This window comes from Glossina fuscipes, unplaced genomic scaffold, assembly GCF_014805625.2.
Source record: "Glossina fuscipes isolate IAEA_lab_2018 unplaced genomic scaffold, Yale_Gfus_2 109, whole genome shotgun sequence".
Classification (NCBI taxonomy): domain Eukaryota; kingdom Metazoa; phylum Arthropoda; class Insecta; order Diptera; family Glossinidae; genus Glossina; species Glossina fuscipes.
In genome coordinates, this window is record NW_023998452.1 from 1,623,122 (window position 1) to 1,639,063 (window position 15,942).

Consider the following 15,942-nt stretch of genomic DNA (forward strand, 5'->3'; position numbering starts at 1 on the left):
ACATACTTACTCACAAAAACGAGACCAATATGAACCAAAATCTACACTCGCTGACTAAACTCACCGAGTTTGCTAGAGATTTTGAAGAGCAGCCCGACACCCTGCTTAGTCGTTTTGTTAATAAAATACATCATGCATACAATCAAAGTTATAATACCGTTAATGATATATCGAGTTATAATCAACAACAAGTTTCAAGTGTTATCAGCAAATCTGTATTCTACGATGATTCGAAACGGGCTAATAATAGTCAATCTACTTTTCAAGATAACCTTACCAGTGGCAGTAATTTACCTGGAAATTTCTCAGAATCTCCCATCATTGTTAACGAGACCAGTTCGTCTACGAACGAAAATTCTATTTCAGGAGAAAAAGTTGATTCGTTGCCATTGGAACATAGCGAAGGTCGTAGTACGGTTAATGTCTTAATACGTTTGAGAAATTTGGTAGCTTCTAAAAACAATGTGAGCTAACATTATTTTCTAAATTAGAAATTATGTAAAAAATGTCCATTTAATAAATGTGTTTTAATAATTATGAAGGATTTGCGTAATTATAAAGACACGGACTTGCATCGTTTCTGGATGCCAGATTCTAAAGCTAAGGAATGTTATGATTGCGCACAAAAGTTTTCAACATTTCGACGTAAGCATCATTGTCGTTTATGCGGGCAAATTTTCTGTTCCAAATGTTGCAATCAAGTAGTGTCTGGAAAAATTATCAAATGCTCTGGTATGTATGTTTTGTTTAAACATTTTAACATTATTGTGAGAATTTTCTTTGCAAATATTTCATTATGTAGGTGACTTGAAGGTTTGCAACTATTGCTCTAAAATTGTCCTCAGTTATTTGCGTTCGCCTAATATAACCAAAGATCTGAATTCCGATCTTCAAGCATTACAACAGAACTTAAGCAGCAGACTGGAGACTAAAGATGAAAACGAGTCCTCCCCAAATTTATCATCACCCCGATCGCCTACACAGCGCAAAATATCAGTTGGGTATCAAGAAGAACGTTTTGCTATACATCAGCCTCATATAACAATGGACGATCGTAAGAATATCTTACAACAATCCAGCTCCTTAATAGCCCTATTAGAGGAAATGCGTCAGGTTTTACCAGCTCAAAATTGTGGACTAGATCTCATTGAATATCTGAACATTAAACAAAAGACGTCAAATAAAATGCAGTCATTAGCAATATTGAGCGCTATGTTGGAAGCTGGTTTCATTCATCCAATAGTGCACGATTCAGAACAAACGGAATTTGATGAGAATCTCCATTACAGATTTGCCACTGAATTGCCGAGGTATATAACAAAAAAAAAAAATTTTTTTAAATTATTTTGCGAAAATTAAGATAAGATATTTTTTGATAGACAAACGATCGATACCATCAACTTTAATAGCGTTAATCAGCAAACAGGTAGCGTAAGTCCGCAATTCGAACAATTCGGTAATGAGCCTCATCCTCCCAATTTTCTGGATACTGCACTCAAATTTAAAATACCGCGTGATGTGGATATGGATAACGCAATGCATTCAACAGCTTCGAAACTGTTAGAGTCTTACTGTGACCACGAGGAACAATTGCTAACACAAATGTTGCGTACTTTTCAATTAGATTTGCAGTGGAGCAAAATCTTAAGTCCCTTATGTTGCAGAGCAGCTAATCATTTTAAACCGGAATACTGCACCAACGAACTAATGGATATACGGAATTTTGTAAATTTCAAAAAGATACCGGGAGGCAAACGTTTAGAGAGTTCAATTGTAGGTGGCGTGGTACTTTCCAAAAATGTCGCCCACAAAGATATGACTACAAGTGTAGAACAACCTCGTATACTCCTTTTGCAATGCCCCATTGTTTACGAGCGTATTGAGGGCAAGTTTGTTAGCATATCTACGGTTTTGCTGCAAGAGAAAGAGTATTTGCGCCATGTTTGCGCACGCATTATGAGCTTTAAGCCGAATGTGGTATTAGTGCATAAAAATGTAGCGGGCGTTGCCCAAGATATGCTAAGATCCCATGGCATTATTTTAGTTTTAGATGTGAAACTGTCCGTTATGGATCGTTTAGCCCGCACCTTGCAATGCGATGTACTCACCAACATTGAAGGTAATATTGCACAACCAAAATTAGGTATATGCGATAAGTTTTGTATACGCACTTACAACGATGGCAATAATGGTGCAAAGACCCTAATGTTTTTCGAGAAGCTTGCCAATCCACGCGGCTTTACTTGCCTGTTACGTGGGGGTGATAACAAAGAATTGGCTAAAGTGAAAAAAGTTGCCTCATTCTTAGTATACGCCCGATACAATTGGCGCTTGGAGATGTCATTTTTGTTAGATGAATACGCAGAAGCTCTAACCCCGAAACCACCAATATTCGATTCGAAAGAAACAAGTCCGGCTGACGAAAATGCTAATATAAACAAAAGTTCAGAAGAAGAAAATGTAGCGCAAGCATGTTCAACACCCTCAAAACGAGCTGTTATATTAGAGCGTAAATCTGAAGAAAAAATTTTTACAACTGTTACCGATGTTTCGCATGATTTTAGTGATCCGTTACGATCGACCAATAACAAGAAACGCGATGAGCAATCCCCAAATCTGGAATTAGAAGTGGAGCATCGTTACGATAATCGGTTTCGTAGTGCGCTAAGTTCCACTATTCTTTCAGTAAGCCCCTTTTTAAGTTTTCCTTTACCCTTTCTCGAGACAGAGCAAGGACGCAAGTGTCCCTTACGTTCACTGTTTCCTGCGGAATTGTATTATTCAAAGCTATGGTCAAATTCAAGCACAAATTTCAGTATAAATGCCCATAATCTGGAACAATGCGATAGCTCGGAGATAATACCAATAAATAGCGAAGAAATTCAACTGAATCCCCCTCATTCGTTTCTGAAACTAAAAATAACGGCTCCAGCTGATAATTGTGAGATACAAACACTATTAGCCGAATTTCGAGCTTATGGTGGACGTTATCCCAAGAAACCGGAATGTAAGTATTTTTATTAACCCAAAAATCACACACACACGCGCACACGACTTTTTTATTGAAATTCATTATGATAATCAATTATTATGCCAGTTTTTAAAACGTTAGGAGAACGCCAAACAAATATATATTATAATCCGCAAAAAATCCCCGAAGACGTTATATATAAAGATGTATTCGATATAGAAAATCATCAGCGTCTGCCGGTACTATTTTGCAGTTTCTTCTATAATCAAAAGGGAGCCTCGTCGTTTTGTGCACCGCCCACTTTACTCGATATGAAGTTCTACGGACAACATGACATAATGTTAAGTCAATTTTTGCATCGCTATTGTTTCCGTACAAGTTGTAACGTATGCAATTTACCTATGAAGGGTCATATAAGACGTTATGTCCATTCAATGGGTTGCATTAAGGTTTTTCTCAGCGAAGATAATGCAAAATCTGATGCGAACAACATATATTTTACAGCTTGGTGCAGTAAGTGTGCAGAAGTCACACCGACCGTACCTCTTACGGAGAGTTCCAAGTGCTTATCCTTGGCCAAGTATTTGGAATTACGATTTTATGGGCATGGCTACAAAAAGAGATCGCTGGTAGATGAAAATCCTGCTTTGACTACTAATTGTTCGCATTCCTTGCATCGGGACTACGTTCATCAATTTAGTTATAGAGGTGCGGCAGCTAGATTCCAGTACACCCCAATAGAAACTTGGGAAATAGCTTTACCCGTTTTAACTATTTCTTTGCATCCTCCTACCACATTTAAACGTTTCGAAGTGTTGGAAGAAGTGAAGAATTTCTCTGTGAAAGGTCATGAGGTGTACACACGTATTCATGAACGAATCGCAGACCTGGCAACCGAAGATGAAAATTCAATTTTAGCTGCTAATCTAAAGATGACACTGAGCAAAGATCAATTCACATTTAAGCAGCATATGGAGATCATACAAACGCTGTTGACAGAAAACAGAGTAAGTTGTTATGACATCACTGATGCTTTGCTCATGGCCAAAAGGGTTTTAGCGGAGAGTATAGAGTGCTGGGAACCTCGTTTACATGAAATAGCGTTGGCTCAGAAGAATGCTGCAAAACAAAGTCATGATTCGACCCAGCATCATGTGGATGCTGGAACTATATGCACAGAGGAATTGCTTTCTGAACAGTCGGAAAATTCGCCTACAACAACTATGCCACCAGACATTCCGCAGGCAGCACAATCGGAGGAAGCTACTGACAATAATACCCATACAGAGACAAACGCTGCATCATCTGGTAACTTAGAAAAAAGTGGGGCAGAAAATCATTTCACAATTCCTCAAATAACGAATTCCTCTGATAAGAAGACTATTAAAAAAATGTTGAACCACCTTTTGCCATCCACCGGTCCCGTTAACTTGTTGCAATCGCCTTTTAACATCCAGGAACATTATACATTACCGTTAGGAGCTTTTCCCATGATTGTGCGTGATTTGGATTTAAGCTCAGTAATTGCTTACAGCTTAACATGTACGGAATATAAACGTTCAGTTAGCCTCTTAGGCTCTCAAATGAATAATATTCAGACCCATGGGGACACTGCGTCAATTTCTAGTGTTTGCATTAACCCCAGCCCTCATGTGAAACGTAAATCCCAGGAATGGTAATTATGTAAATCCTTTAAAGATTCTATTGATTAAAGCTTTCCTTTCTTTTTCCTTACACTTAGCTATGAAAATGATGAATGTAATAAAGAGAATAATCCCAATCCTAGCGGCGAAGATGAGCGCACAAAAACGAAATCGAATTCTCATATTGAAATTTCGTTTCAAGATAATAGCGTACAATTTACGTGTAAGATCTATTTTGCTAAAGAGTTTGATCAAATGCGCGCTAAAACTTTAAAGGCCCCAAAACTGGACAAGTCAGTTTATCGGGAAATTGAACAAAGCAAGAAACGTGAAGAGCTTAAAATATCGCAAAGTAGAAATGGTCCTGAAATAGAACTGGTGCGCAAAGTTAACGAAACTAGTACAAGTAATGAGGGAAGTGATACCAAATCTGAAGAATATCATCAAAAAGAAGAGAATACCAAATCGATCGATATTGTTGAAGAAAGTCGCAATTATTTTGCTCGTTCTTTATGCAGCAGTGTGCAATGGGAGGCTAAGGGAGGCAAATCCGGTTCCAGATTTTGCAAAACATCAGGTTTACAAGATTCTTACCAATTAAAATGATTCATTTTCATTAAATATAACGCCATTTTCAGATGATCGCTTTGTTTTAAAAGAGATGTCGAAAAACGATATCAATATTTTTGAAATATTTGCACCGAATTATTTCGATTACATCAACAAATGTCAGCAACAAAATCAACCAACTCTATTGGCCAAAATATTCGGAGTGTTTAAGGTTATTGTTAAAAAGAAAGAGTACGTTTCTCCTTAAGGAGATCTGAAAAATGTTCATGCAATGGTCATAATTTGAATATTTGCAGCTCGAGCGTGGAGAAAGCTTTATTAGTTATGGAAAACCTATTCTACGAATGTGATATTAAAAATAAGTTTGACTTAAAAGGCTCTGAACGTAATCGTTTAGTGGATCCAATGAATCAACAAGAAGGCGATATTGTTTTACTGGATGAAAATTTAGTACAAAGTAAGTTATTTATTTATATTTAATAGGGAGCAAAAATCTGAAATGTTTACACGTAAATTTTTCTCTTTAGTGTCATGGTCCAAGCCTTTGTATGTACTAACGCATAGTAAAGTCGTATTAAAAGATGCTATCAATCGTGATGCTTGCTTTTTAGAAAAAAATGAAGTTATGGATTACTCTCTACTGGTGGGCTTAGATGAAAGAAATGGTCTCTTAGTATTAGGTATAATTGGTAAGTGTTAAAATCTTTTCTTTTCTATAGAATAGGGTTAATGTTGCTAAAATTCGTTATTTTGTAGACTATATTCGTACTTATACGTTCGAAAAGAGGGTTGAATCGTTCGTTAAAAAGCAAACTGGCATTTTAGGTGGCATGAGCAAGTTGCCTACTATTATAGCTCCACAACATTATCGGCAGCGTTTTTATGACGCAATGGATCGTTATTTTCCTACTGTTCCAGATCGCTGGGAGGGACTTTCCAAAATTTGATATTTAAATAATTATTAAATGTTTTCAAATATCTGTTCTTTGTGCAAAATATTTCGCCATTTACTATATGTAAATAGATTTGCGTTCCAATTGTTTCTTCTTTGGTTGTAAAGTTCTTTCAAAAAAAAAGTTTTCCATTGAGAAGTAGAAATTTACTTCATTTTGTTATAAAAACACATACGTTTCTTGTTAAGTGTTAAGATATTAGTATGCATTATTTGTGTCCTTTCAATTGCGCATTTATGGAGATATATTTGGCATACGACCTACTTTAAATATTAAACTTTCGCTGAATTAAGAGGAAAACATTGGTGTAACATTGGTATAACTCACCTGTACAATTGTATTTTTAAGGTTGATATATTATGATGATGCAATTAAAAAAAAAAAGCAATTGTTCAGTTTGCCTTACTATTTGCGTTAATGGCTTGGATGAGTTTTTTGATTACTTTACGATTGCTAAACGGAATGTGGAATGTGTGTAGATTCAAAACGAATACCTTTCCGATGTTTGTGATTACCAAGGACACGTTGCACTACTGGCAAGAAAAAACCGGCAAGACATTGTAAATAACCGGTCAGAGTTTTGAAGGTCGCCGCGTGCTGATTTCAATGCTTCGTCCAGTCGAAAAAAGCCGGCACTTCTTCATTCTCCAAATATGAGCACTATCTCACATTCTCAGTATAAATTGAGGCCTCGTTCTTTCGGCGTGCCATTGAAATGGTTTGCAAAGTTTACTTTTGATGAGCGTGAGATTTTGAGGTGTATTTAGGCGCGTCAATCTGTTTATCTTGATTTAATGGGAGTGGCGGAAAGCTGGCACATAAAAATTTTATAAATTTCTGCTCGTCAAGTCAGAAAATGTCCACGGTTGTTTTAGCCATAATTGCATGGGTCAAACCACTCTTAAGAAAAATAATAAAAATTTGACATATTTTGGGCTAAACTCTACAAATTGCAACAAACAAATAAAACTTGACACAAATTGTGATAAGAGCACATGATTTCTATCGGCCAAGCAACATGCCCGCAACTAACTATTCAACTATGTATTCAACTCAACTGTTAAAATGAATATTAATTGCGTTTTTTTTTTTTTCTTTTAATTTAGGTGAAGCGATTTTGATATAGAAATGTTCGCAGTAACGATAAATTTCATGTTATATACATAATATAATGTATGCACGGACTTGTTTGCCGATTTTTTCGACTTCAACATTTTGTTCCGATTTAATTTATTAATTTGCACGTATGCGTAAAAACATATTTTTGTAACGCTTTATAATCAGCTGATTATTCCGGTTGCAATGGTAAGGTGTATTTTTTTTCTTTTTCTTCTTCTATTATCTTAAGTGTCCAATTTCTTGAAAGGGCAGCACGATATTAGCAATTTTTTTAATTTTAACTTAACAAGAATTGTACATGTATTTCAATTTATTCATTGTTTTAATAATTGTAATTTAATAGTTATGTCATTTCACTGGTGTGATAACTTGCATACGACGGTATTTAGTCCTCGCGACTATCAAGTTGAGCTTTTGGCATCGGCTTTTGAGAGGAATACTATGATATGCCTTGGGCATAGATCCTCCAAGCAGTTCATATCTCTAAAACTGTTGCAAGAATTAGGTCGAGAGGCGCGTTTCAGAAATTTAGGTGTGAGCATTTACTTAAGCAATAATAAAACACCCGCCATGTACGTTATGTTACAGCATATGACAGACCTTCGTGTCTATCAGGAAACTTCAGAATCACTCGATGAGCTTCCGAAGGAATTTGAAGTGTACATATTAAAGCCTAAAACATGTTTGGTTTTGTTGAAAAACGGTCGATTGAAAATGGAAAATATTCAGATCATTGTTTTAGAGGATTGTCATCAAGATGAAATACACAGTGATATGTTGAGTATATTCCGAGAATTCTATGTGCTTGGCAATCAGTCGCAAATGCCTAAAGTGTTAGGTCTGGCTGGGCCTTTACATAGTGCCGGTTGCGATTTAGCCGAACTGTCAGCAATGCTGAATAATCTGGAAACTTCAATACATAGTAAGACGGAAACAGCCAGCGATATAGTGACAGTCTTAAGGTAATTATGTGTTGAAAAAACTTTATAAATGTATATAAATGTGTATTATTAAATATTTTCCCAATCGCTCCATAGATATTGCGCCAAACCCACTGAGTTCATTGTTCAATGCGCTCCATACGCACAAGATGAACTTTCTTTTTTAATAGAAGATATTATACTCACTCGTAAGGCGTTTCTTACAGACCATCGCTACGATCCTTTCGAAATATACAGTACCGATGAATTTCTTGAGGAACTAAAAGATATACCCGATCCTAAAAAGGAACCTCTTGAATTTTTAGATATTTTGTTAAGCGTACTGCACGAAATGGGTCCTTGGTGTGCTGACAGAGTGGCTCTGAATATGTATCACCGTATTGAGAAGCAAAAAATCAAAACACCGCACGAACGTCACTACATATTACTTTGTTTGGTTAACACGGCTCTGTTAGAGATCCGCGCCATTTGTGAGCAACATTTTCGTAAGTTTTCAGATAATCATAAAGTCTTAGTGCATCATTATTCGACTCCGAAAGTTTTAAGGCTTTTAGAAGTGTTGCGTTTGTTTAAACCAGAAGAGCGGTTTAGTAAAAACGATGGCATTAAAAAAATAAGTATGGAATTGGAGCAGATGGATTTTCCGAAGTTGACACGTGTTCTTGAAACGAAATGTCATATAGTGGAACAGGCTATTGAGAAACAAACATTGCAATCTCGATCGATTATTGAAAATTTGGATAGTATTGTAAAACCGGATACAGATCTGAACACAAAACTTACATCGGATTCCGTTACTAACGCAATAAGTGATTTAGCTCAACAAAAGACTGAACAACCTAATAACCTCAATTCCATTGGCTCTAGCTCAAATCGCCGCAGCATCAACTATCAATTGAATCGGATAAAACGTCGACCTTTTAATCGTCGTTATAATCGCGAGCTTACAGAGACTGCAGATAACTTATGTGCTATAATTTTCTGTAGTTCAAATTATACAGCTCGCGTCCTATTCGACCTCTTGGCTGAAATGAGTCGTCACGATTTAGATTTGAAATTTCTAAAATGTCAATACACAACTGATCGGGTTGCTGATCCCTTGACCGAGCCGAAGGAAGCTGAAATTGAACATCGTCGTCAAGAGGAAGTTTTGAAACGCTTTCGCATGCATGATTGCAATGTGCTTATCGGTACATCAGTACTGGAAGAAGGTATAGATGTACCGAAATGTAATCTTGTAATAAGATGGGATCCGCCCATTACATATCGCAGTTACGTTCAGTGCAAAGGGCGAGCAAGAGCTGTACCAGCTTACCATGTTATACTAGTTGCTGCCGATTCCGAAAATATGTTAGCCATAGAACATAAAAATGAGCAATTAAATGCGAGAAGTCATCGCTTGTTATGCAATTTGCCTGCAGAGGAAGATAATATGGTTAGCGAATCGGAAAATTCAGACGATGATGATATCATTGAATACGGAGAGGATATAAACAATGTGTCAAAGAAGCAAAGGTACACTTATGATTCGGGCAAAGGAACGGTAAAAATTTTAAATCCTGAAGTAATTACCAATAAACCGCCCACCACTAATTTTTCGTCCAGTGGTAGCGACTTAATATTGAAAGAAATCAAAGATGACACCCCAGCTATTGAAGATGTAACAGCCGACCCGGAAATAGATGCTCAAACCGATCTAAACGAGACTCATTCGCCAGATGTTACATTAGTTTTGGAAAACAATGACTTAAAAATGTTTGATATAAATGTTAACCTGGAGGAAAGCCCAGATGAAGAGAGCAAGGAAGAGAAAAAAATTGATAAACCTATAAAGGAAATAAAGGAAAAGAAATATTTTCAATGTTCGCTGGAAAATACAATGGAGAAAGTTGAATCCGAACCGGAAAAGCAGGAAATTGAAGATGAAAATGAAAAACTAAAATCCATGGTAACAAGTACAAAAATAATTGTTAAACAAATGGCTTATTATAGAGAAATAGAAAAGGTATGCATGCATATAAATATAAGTATTTTCTTAATTTCACACTATTGATAATTTATGCTTGTTCTTTTTGAAAACCAGATGCTTTTGGAAAACTGCGTCAATACAGAACCACCAGATAGTGAACATAAAGAGGCAGACGCTTTTAATAATTGTATAATACCTTATAAGCCATTAGCCCATCTCCTAACTGGTGCTTCAGTTGATTTGGGCAATTCGATAGCATTAATAAACAAATACTGTGCCAAACTTCCAAGCGATACATTTACCAAATTAACTCCTTTGTGGCGTTGCTCAAGAACCATACGCAATAATGTTACTATGTATCAGTGCACACTAAGATTGCCTATAAACTCCCCGTTAAAGTACGATATAGTCGGCTTACCGATGCACAGTCAAGTCTTATCACGGAGAATGGCTGCTTTACAGGCTTGTGTGCAATTGCACAAATATGGTGAATTGGACGATAATCTGCAGCCCATAGGAAAGGAAAGCTTCAAGGCCATTGAGACTGATTGGGAAAATTTTGAGCTAGAAGAGCAAGATGAAAGAATTGTCCAGGAAAATAGCGAACCTAGGCCAGGGACAACTAAACGTAGGCAATATTATTACAAAAGGGTAAAATATTTTGTATATTATTAAATATGGAAATTGATTTGAACTAGAAATCGTTCTTTAAACTTAATTCAAAAGACATATCCTCAGTTTGTTACAGTGTTTTCAATAAACACAATACAATATGTCCAAAAGTTTCATAAATCGATTCTTCGCAGTTTGAGGTTTTAAGTTAAGTTCCTAATGTTCGTTTATAGTGCGCCTGTGACGCTCAGCTTGCATGTGCTATATTTATTTTTATGTTAGCAAATTTGAAAGAAAACACCGTTTCGAAAACGAAATTTTTTTTTTTTTATAAATACTTTAAGATTAAAAAAACTATTCGAATTCTGTTTCAGATCGCTTCAGAGTTTTGTGATTGTCGTCCCGTGGCAGGAGAACCGTGTTATCTTTATCTTCTAGATTTAACTTTGCAGTGTCCTATACCTGAGGAACAGAATACACGTGGTCGTAAAATTTATCCACCCGAAGACGCTTTGCAAGGTTTCGGAATTTTAACACTCAAAAAGATTCCGAAAGTGAGCTCGTTTCCCATCTTTACACGATCCGGTGAGGTTAAGGTTTCACTGGAATTATACGCTGAACGCATTACCCTCAATGAACGTCAGATTTCAAGTATAAATACATTTATAAATTATACATTCACCAAAGTGTTACGTTTGAAAAAATTTCTTATGTTATTCGATCCGGAGTCTACGGAAAATTGCGTCTTTATTATACCTACCGTCAAGACAGACGATGGCAGTAAAGTAATAGATTGGTCTTTTCTAGAATTAATCGAAGAGAATGCTAACATGATGCCCACAGCTGTGCCCGAAGAAATACGCCATGCCACCGAATTCGATGCTGAAAAATTCAAAGACGCAGTAGTCATGCCTTGGTATCGCAATCAAGATCATCCTCACTATTTTTACGTTGCTGAAATTTGCCATCAATTATCTCCTTTAAGCATATTTCCTAGCAAGAAATATCGCACTTTTATGCATTACTACTATTTAAAATATGGTCTTAAAATACACCCGAAACAACCTCTTTTGGATGTTGATCACACCAGCGCCCGTTTAAACTTTCTTACTCCACGTTATGTAAATCGAAAAGGTGTCGCCCTACCTACTAGTTCCGAAGCTACAAAACGTGCTAAACGAGAAAATTTGGAATTGAAGCAGATATTGGTGCCTGAACTGTGTACAGTACATCCATTTCCGGCCTCTTTATGGCGTACGGCAGTTTGTTTGCCATGTATTTTGTACCGTATTAACGGATTATTGCTTGCTGACGATATACGCAAGAAAGTCGTAGCCGACATCGGTTTAGGGCAACCGGAATTACCGGAAGACCAGGAATGGCCTATGCTCGATTTCGGTTGGAGTTTAAGTGACGTTTTGAAAAAATCGAAAATTAACGAATCTGCAAAAACTAAGCAGGAAGATAGTCTCGATCAAATTATAAAAGATTGCGGGAAGAAAGTGCATGCCTTTACTTTAAACGGAGAGGAGAGTGAAATAAAAATTGAAAACAAAACCATAAATGAGATTGTAGAAGACGCGGAACTTAAATTGCAAGAGGAATGCGGAGCATTTATTGAAATTGGCACTTGGTCTAATGATATGGCCAATTATGCGATTAAGGATGATGATACCGACAGCGACTATGACGATCTCTTAGACGGCATTATACCGCCATTTATAAAATTTTGTAAGTTTGTTGCTTTTATAATAATTGGGTGCATAAAGCAAGTATTCGTTCTCATCCTCTAAAGGTGGAAAGTCAATAAGAGCCACATCACCCACCTTTACTGACATACAACTTGATGAAGAATACGAGGAACAAGAAACTTTAGGGAACGGAGAAGCAATAAAAGAAGATCCGCTATTGTCATATGATTCTGATGATTCTTTTGCAGAATTTAGCTTGCCAAGCGATGAGGATTGGTCAGCTGAGGAATCTTGTACGGACGATTATTTTACGTTCACTTCCAAAAATGAAGCTGAAACTATTGAGACTGAACAAGACATCGAAAAATTTAACAAGCAAATATCTATTATTCAAGCGACGAAAGAGAACGAACGCAATTACCAGGAAACGAAAAATCTTCAGGTTGGTTATAATTTTCCGAATATTAAAGAGGAAATCGCTTCCGAATTAAAAGCTTCCATCGAAAGATTTCAAACGTCTACTTCAAATCTTATAAACGAAATAGAAGCTTGTGGCATGTTGGTGCCATATGATAAAAGCATTCAATTGTTGGAAAAGAAAGAAAGCAAGAGTCTTCAATTTTTAGATTTATGTGAGGATACGTATAAAACTTTACTGCCATATGTGAATGAAGGGGACATAAAGCAATTTCTTACAAATAGCGGACACGGTTTAAGTTTAGATGTATTAGAAAATTTTAATTCGGATTGGGTAAAGGAACATCCCGATGAGCAATATGTGATATACGGATGTGGTGATATTTTTGACAGCTTCAATGATAAACAAAACTTAGATATGCACGTAAGCGAAAGAAAACTTATTAAGCTAAACTTCGAAAATCATGGTAAACAATATGAACCGGAAAAAAATAAAGTTCCTCGGCAAGAAGTAGCAGTATGTAACTTGGATTCACCAGTTCTGGGAATTGATTTCAGTTTTGATCGTCAACCAGACCTTATGACACATCCAGGACCTAGTCCTAGCATAATATTGCAAGCTCTTACCATGTCGAATGCGAACGATGGAATTAATTTGGAAAGATTAGAAACTATTGGCGATTCCTTTTTGAAGTACGCTATCACAACCTATTTGTACATTACGTATGAAAATGTGCATGAGGGTAAATTAAGTCACTTGCGGTCCAAGCAAGTTGCAAATTTAAATCTTTACCGGCTGGGCAGGCGTAAACAATTGGGCGAATATATGATAGCGACAAAATTCGAGCCAAGTGATAATTGGTTGCCACCTTGCTATTATGTTCCAAAGGAATTAGAAAAAGCTTTCATAGAAGCCAAAATACCACCGCATTACTGGGGCTTAGTCGATTTAGTGAATATTAAAAGGCTCAGTAACGCAGAGATATGTGAACTTGTCCGCGAAAAAGCTGATGAGTGGGGACTTAATCTTGAGGTAAGCGAAAAATTTCAATAGTATTCCCGCAAATTAAGATAATAGTTTTATTAGGAACAAAATGATTGGGATTTAGTACCAGCGCCAGCACCTCACGAATTCCCGTACTTAATACCCTATAATCTTGTTTCCCAACATAGTATACCGGGTAACAACAACAAGTAAATTCAACTGATAACCAATAATAGACTTTTCTTCTTTCTTTAAGATAAGTCCGTAGCTGATTGCGTGGAAGCTTTAATTGGAGCTTACCTAATTGAATGCGGATTAAGAGGCGCTTTATTATTTATGGCTTGGCTAGGAATAAGAGTGCTGCCTTACGAACGCATTCCTTATAATGACAACGACGCACGTAAAGCTGGTAGTACACTGCCGGACAGTGAGGGCATGAGTATTACATACGGATCTTGGTCTCCGCCTAAATCGCCTCTTTTGCATTTTGCACCGAAAGCAGAAAAAGAACTCGAAGATTTACTGGCCGGTTATGACAAATTTGAAGACATTTTAGGCTACAAATTTCGCGACAAATCCTATCTACTACAAGCAATGACTCACGCATCTTATACGCCCAATAGATTAACCGATTGTTACCAGCGTTTAGAATTCCTTGGAGATGCTGTGCTTGATTACTTGATTACTAGACATTTGTATGAAGATCCTCGACAACATTCCCCTGGAGCTTTAACCGATTTACGGTCAGCTCTAGTAAATAACACCATATTTGCTTCTCTGGCTGTACGTCATGGCTTCCACAAATATTTCAGGCATTTATCGCCGGCACTTAATGAAGTCATCGATAGGTTCGTACGTATACAAACCGAAAATGGTCATAGCATTAGTGAAGAGGTATTGGAATATTTGTTATATTTCTTTTTTAATTTAACTTGAATGATTGCTTCTCTAGTATTATTTATTGTCTGAGGAGGAATGCGATGATGCAGAAGATGTTGAAGTCCCAAAGGCGTTAGGGGACGTCTTCGAATCCGTTGCAGGAGCTATATTCTTGGATTCCAATATGTCGTTAGATGAAGTGTGGCGTGTCTATAGTAATATGATGCGTCCAGAAATTGAACAATTTAGTAATTCTGTACCAAAGTCGCCAATAAGGGAGCTATTAGAATTAGAACCTGAAACTGCCAAATTTGGGTAAAACTGGCGATATTAAATAATTCTTAGACGCTTTAATAACCTTTCACCTTCGCTTCACAGGAAACCGGAAAAGTTAGCTGATGGCCGACGAGTGCGTGTTACTGTCGAAGTATTCTGCAAAGGCACATATCGTGGCATAGGTCGTAATTATCGAATAGCCAAATGCACTGCTGCTAAATGCGCTTTGCGTCAATTAAAGAAGAAAGGCTTAATTGACAAAAAGAATTAATTTAAATTTACAAATTGTCAATTCATCACGTTCTGATGTATTTTAAAATTGTATAAGTTTAGTGATAAAACTCCATTATGTATAATACAAAACAATAAAGTGTAATACGACTTTTTATTTATCTTTAATTCGTATTCATTCATTTTAAAAATCACGAAGATTCTGTTATATTTTGCTTAAGGAGAATTGGTAGAAAAACACGCACATTCATACGGATATTAAATGCTAACTTTAAAGCGAAGCAGTACGGAGAATTAATTAGGAAAAATGACAGCCTAACCTTTGGCCGCTTTTGCTTTGCTTTTCACTTTTTTTACACGCTTTAAACCGTCCAAATTGCTCCTCATAAATTGAGAATACATAGTCACCATCTTCGGTACGTCTTCACGACGTACAACCGTCGATATCTACCAAGAGGTATAATTTTTTTCTTTATATACGTAATATATCGTAAAATTCACCTTTTTTGATTTTGAGTGCACCCTCATAAGACACATATACTCCTCAGGTTTTGGCAATGGCGGCTTACCTTCACGCGGAACGGGTCGATCGTGACCATTAACTGCGCATGAAAAAAAGAATATTACCCATGATTTGTTCAAATTGCTTAAGCACAGCATATGAAAACTAATATTGAAAATAAAA

The 15,942-nt window shown here is 36.6% G+C and overlaps 3 protein-coding genes across 3 annotated transcripts in view; 2 read left to right on the top strand and 1 right to left on the bottom strand.

Moving 5' to 3' along the window:
• Positions 1 to 6: 6 nt before the first annotated feature.
• Positions 7 to 6,572, top strand: LOC119638731 (putative 1-phosphatidylinositol 3-phosphate 5-kinase). The gene is made up of 10 exons (XM_038035700.1): positions 7 to 464; positions 543 to 732; positions 803 to 1,310; positions 1,380 to 3,007; positions 3,098 to 4,646; positions 4,713 to 5,191; positions 5,253 to 5,415; positions 5,481 to 5,641; positions 5,712 to 5,873; positions 5,941 to 6,572. The coding sequence occupies exons 1-10, from the start codon at positions 30 to 32 to the stop codon at positions 6,129 to 6,131; spliced, it is 5,466 nt and encodes a 1,821-aa protein (XP_037891628.1). The 5' UTR covers positions 7 to 29; the 3' UTR covers positions 6,132 to 6,572.
• Positions 6,573 to 7,552: 980 nt separating this feature from the next.
• LOC119638729 (endoribonuclease Dcr-1) lies at positions 7,553 to 15,322 on the top strand. The gene is made up of 9 exons (XM_038035698.1): positions 7,553 to 8,218; positions 8,294 to 10,202; positions 10,281 to 10,817; positions 11,153 to 12,509; positions 12,574 to 13,919; positions 13,974 to 14,067; positions 14,128 to 14,765; positions 14,824 to 15,065; positions 15,129 to 15,322. Exons 1-9 carry the CDS (start codon positions 7,602 to 7,604, stop codon positions 15,295 to 15,297), a joined length of 6,909 nt encoding a protein of 2,302 aa, XP_037891626.1. The 5' UTR covers positions 7,553 to 7,601; the 3' UTR covers positions 15,298 to 15,322.
• Positions 15,323 to 15,551: 229 nt separating this feature from the next.
• The window catches only part of LOC119638730 (signal recognition particle 14 kDa protein), a 1,073-nt gene continuing 682 nt past the window's right edge, over positions 15,552 to 15,942 (bottom strand). The window contains exons 4-5 of the mRNA XM_038035699.1: positions 15,759 to 15,859; positions 15,552 to 15,704 (exon numbers count right to left, since the gene is read on the bottom strand). Of these exons, the coding sequence (XP_037891627.1) occupies positions 15,573 to 15,704; positions 15,759 to 15,859 (233 nt within the window). The 3' untranslated portion in view covers positions 15,552 to 15,572. The remainder of the gene's footprint in view (positions 15,705 to 15,758; positions 15,860 to 15,942) is intronic.

Excerpts from the sequence above, each read along its gene's own strand:
- LOC119638729 (XM_038035698.1), top strand. The coding sequence starts at position 7,602 with ATGTCATTTCACTGGTGTGATAACTTGCATACGACGGTATTTAGTCCT. Across the intron at positions 13,920-13,973 it reads AGTGGGGACTTAATCTTGAG|GAACAAAATGATTGGGATTT; the intron begins GTAAGCGAAAAA and ends TAGTTTTATTAG. Across the intron at positions 14,766-14,823 it reads GTCATAGCATTAGTGAAGAG|TATTATTTATTGTCTGAGGA; the intron begins GTATTGGAATAT and ends TTGCTTCTCTAG.
- LOC119638731 (XM_038035700.1), top strand. The coding sequence starts at position 30 with ATGAACCAAAATCTACACTCGCTGACTAAACTCACCGAGTTTGCTAGA. Across the intron at positions 733-802 it reads AAAAATTATCAAATGCTCTG|GTGACTTGAAGGTTTGCAAC; the intron begins GTATGTATGTTT and ends TTCATTATGTAG. Across the intron at positions 5,416-5,480 it reads GTTATTGTTAAAAAGAAAGA|CTCGAGCGTGGAGAAAGCTT; the intron begins GTACGTTTCTCC and ends GAATATTTGCAG.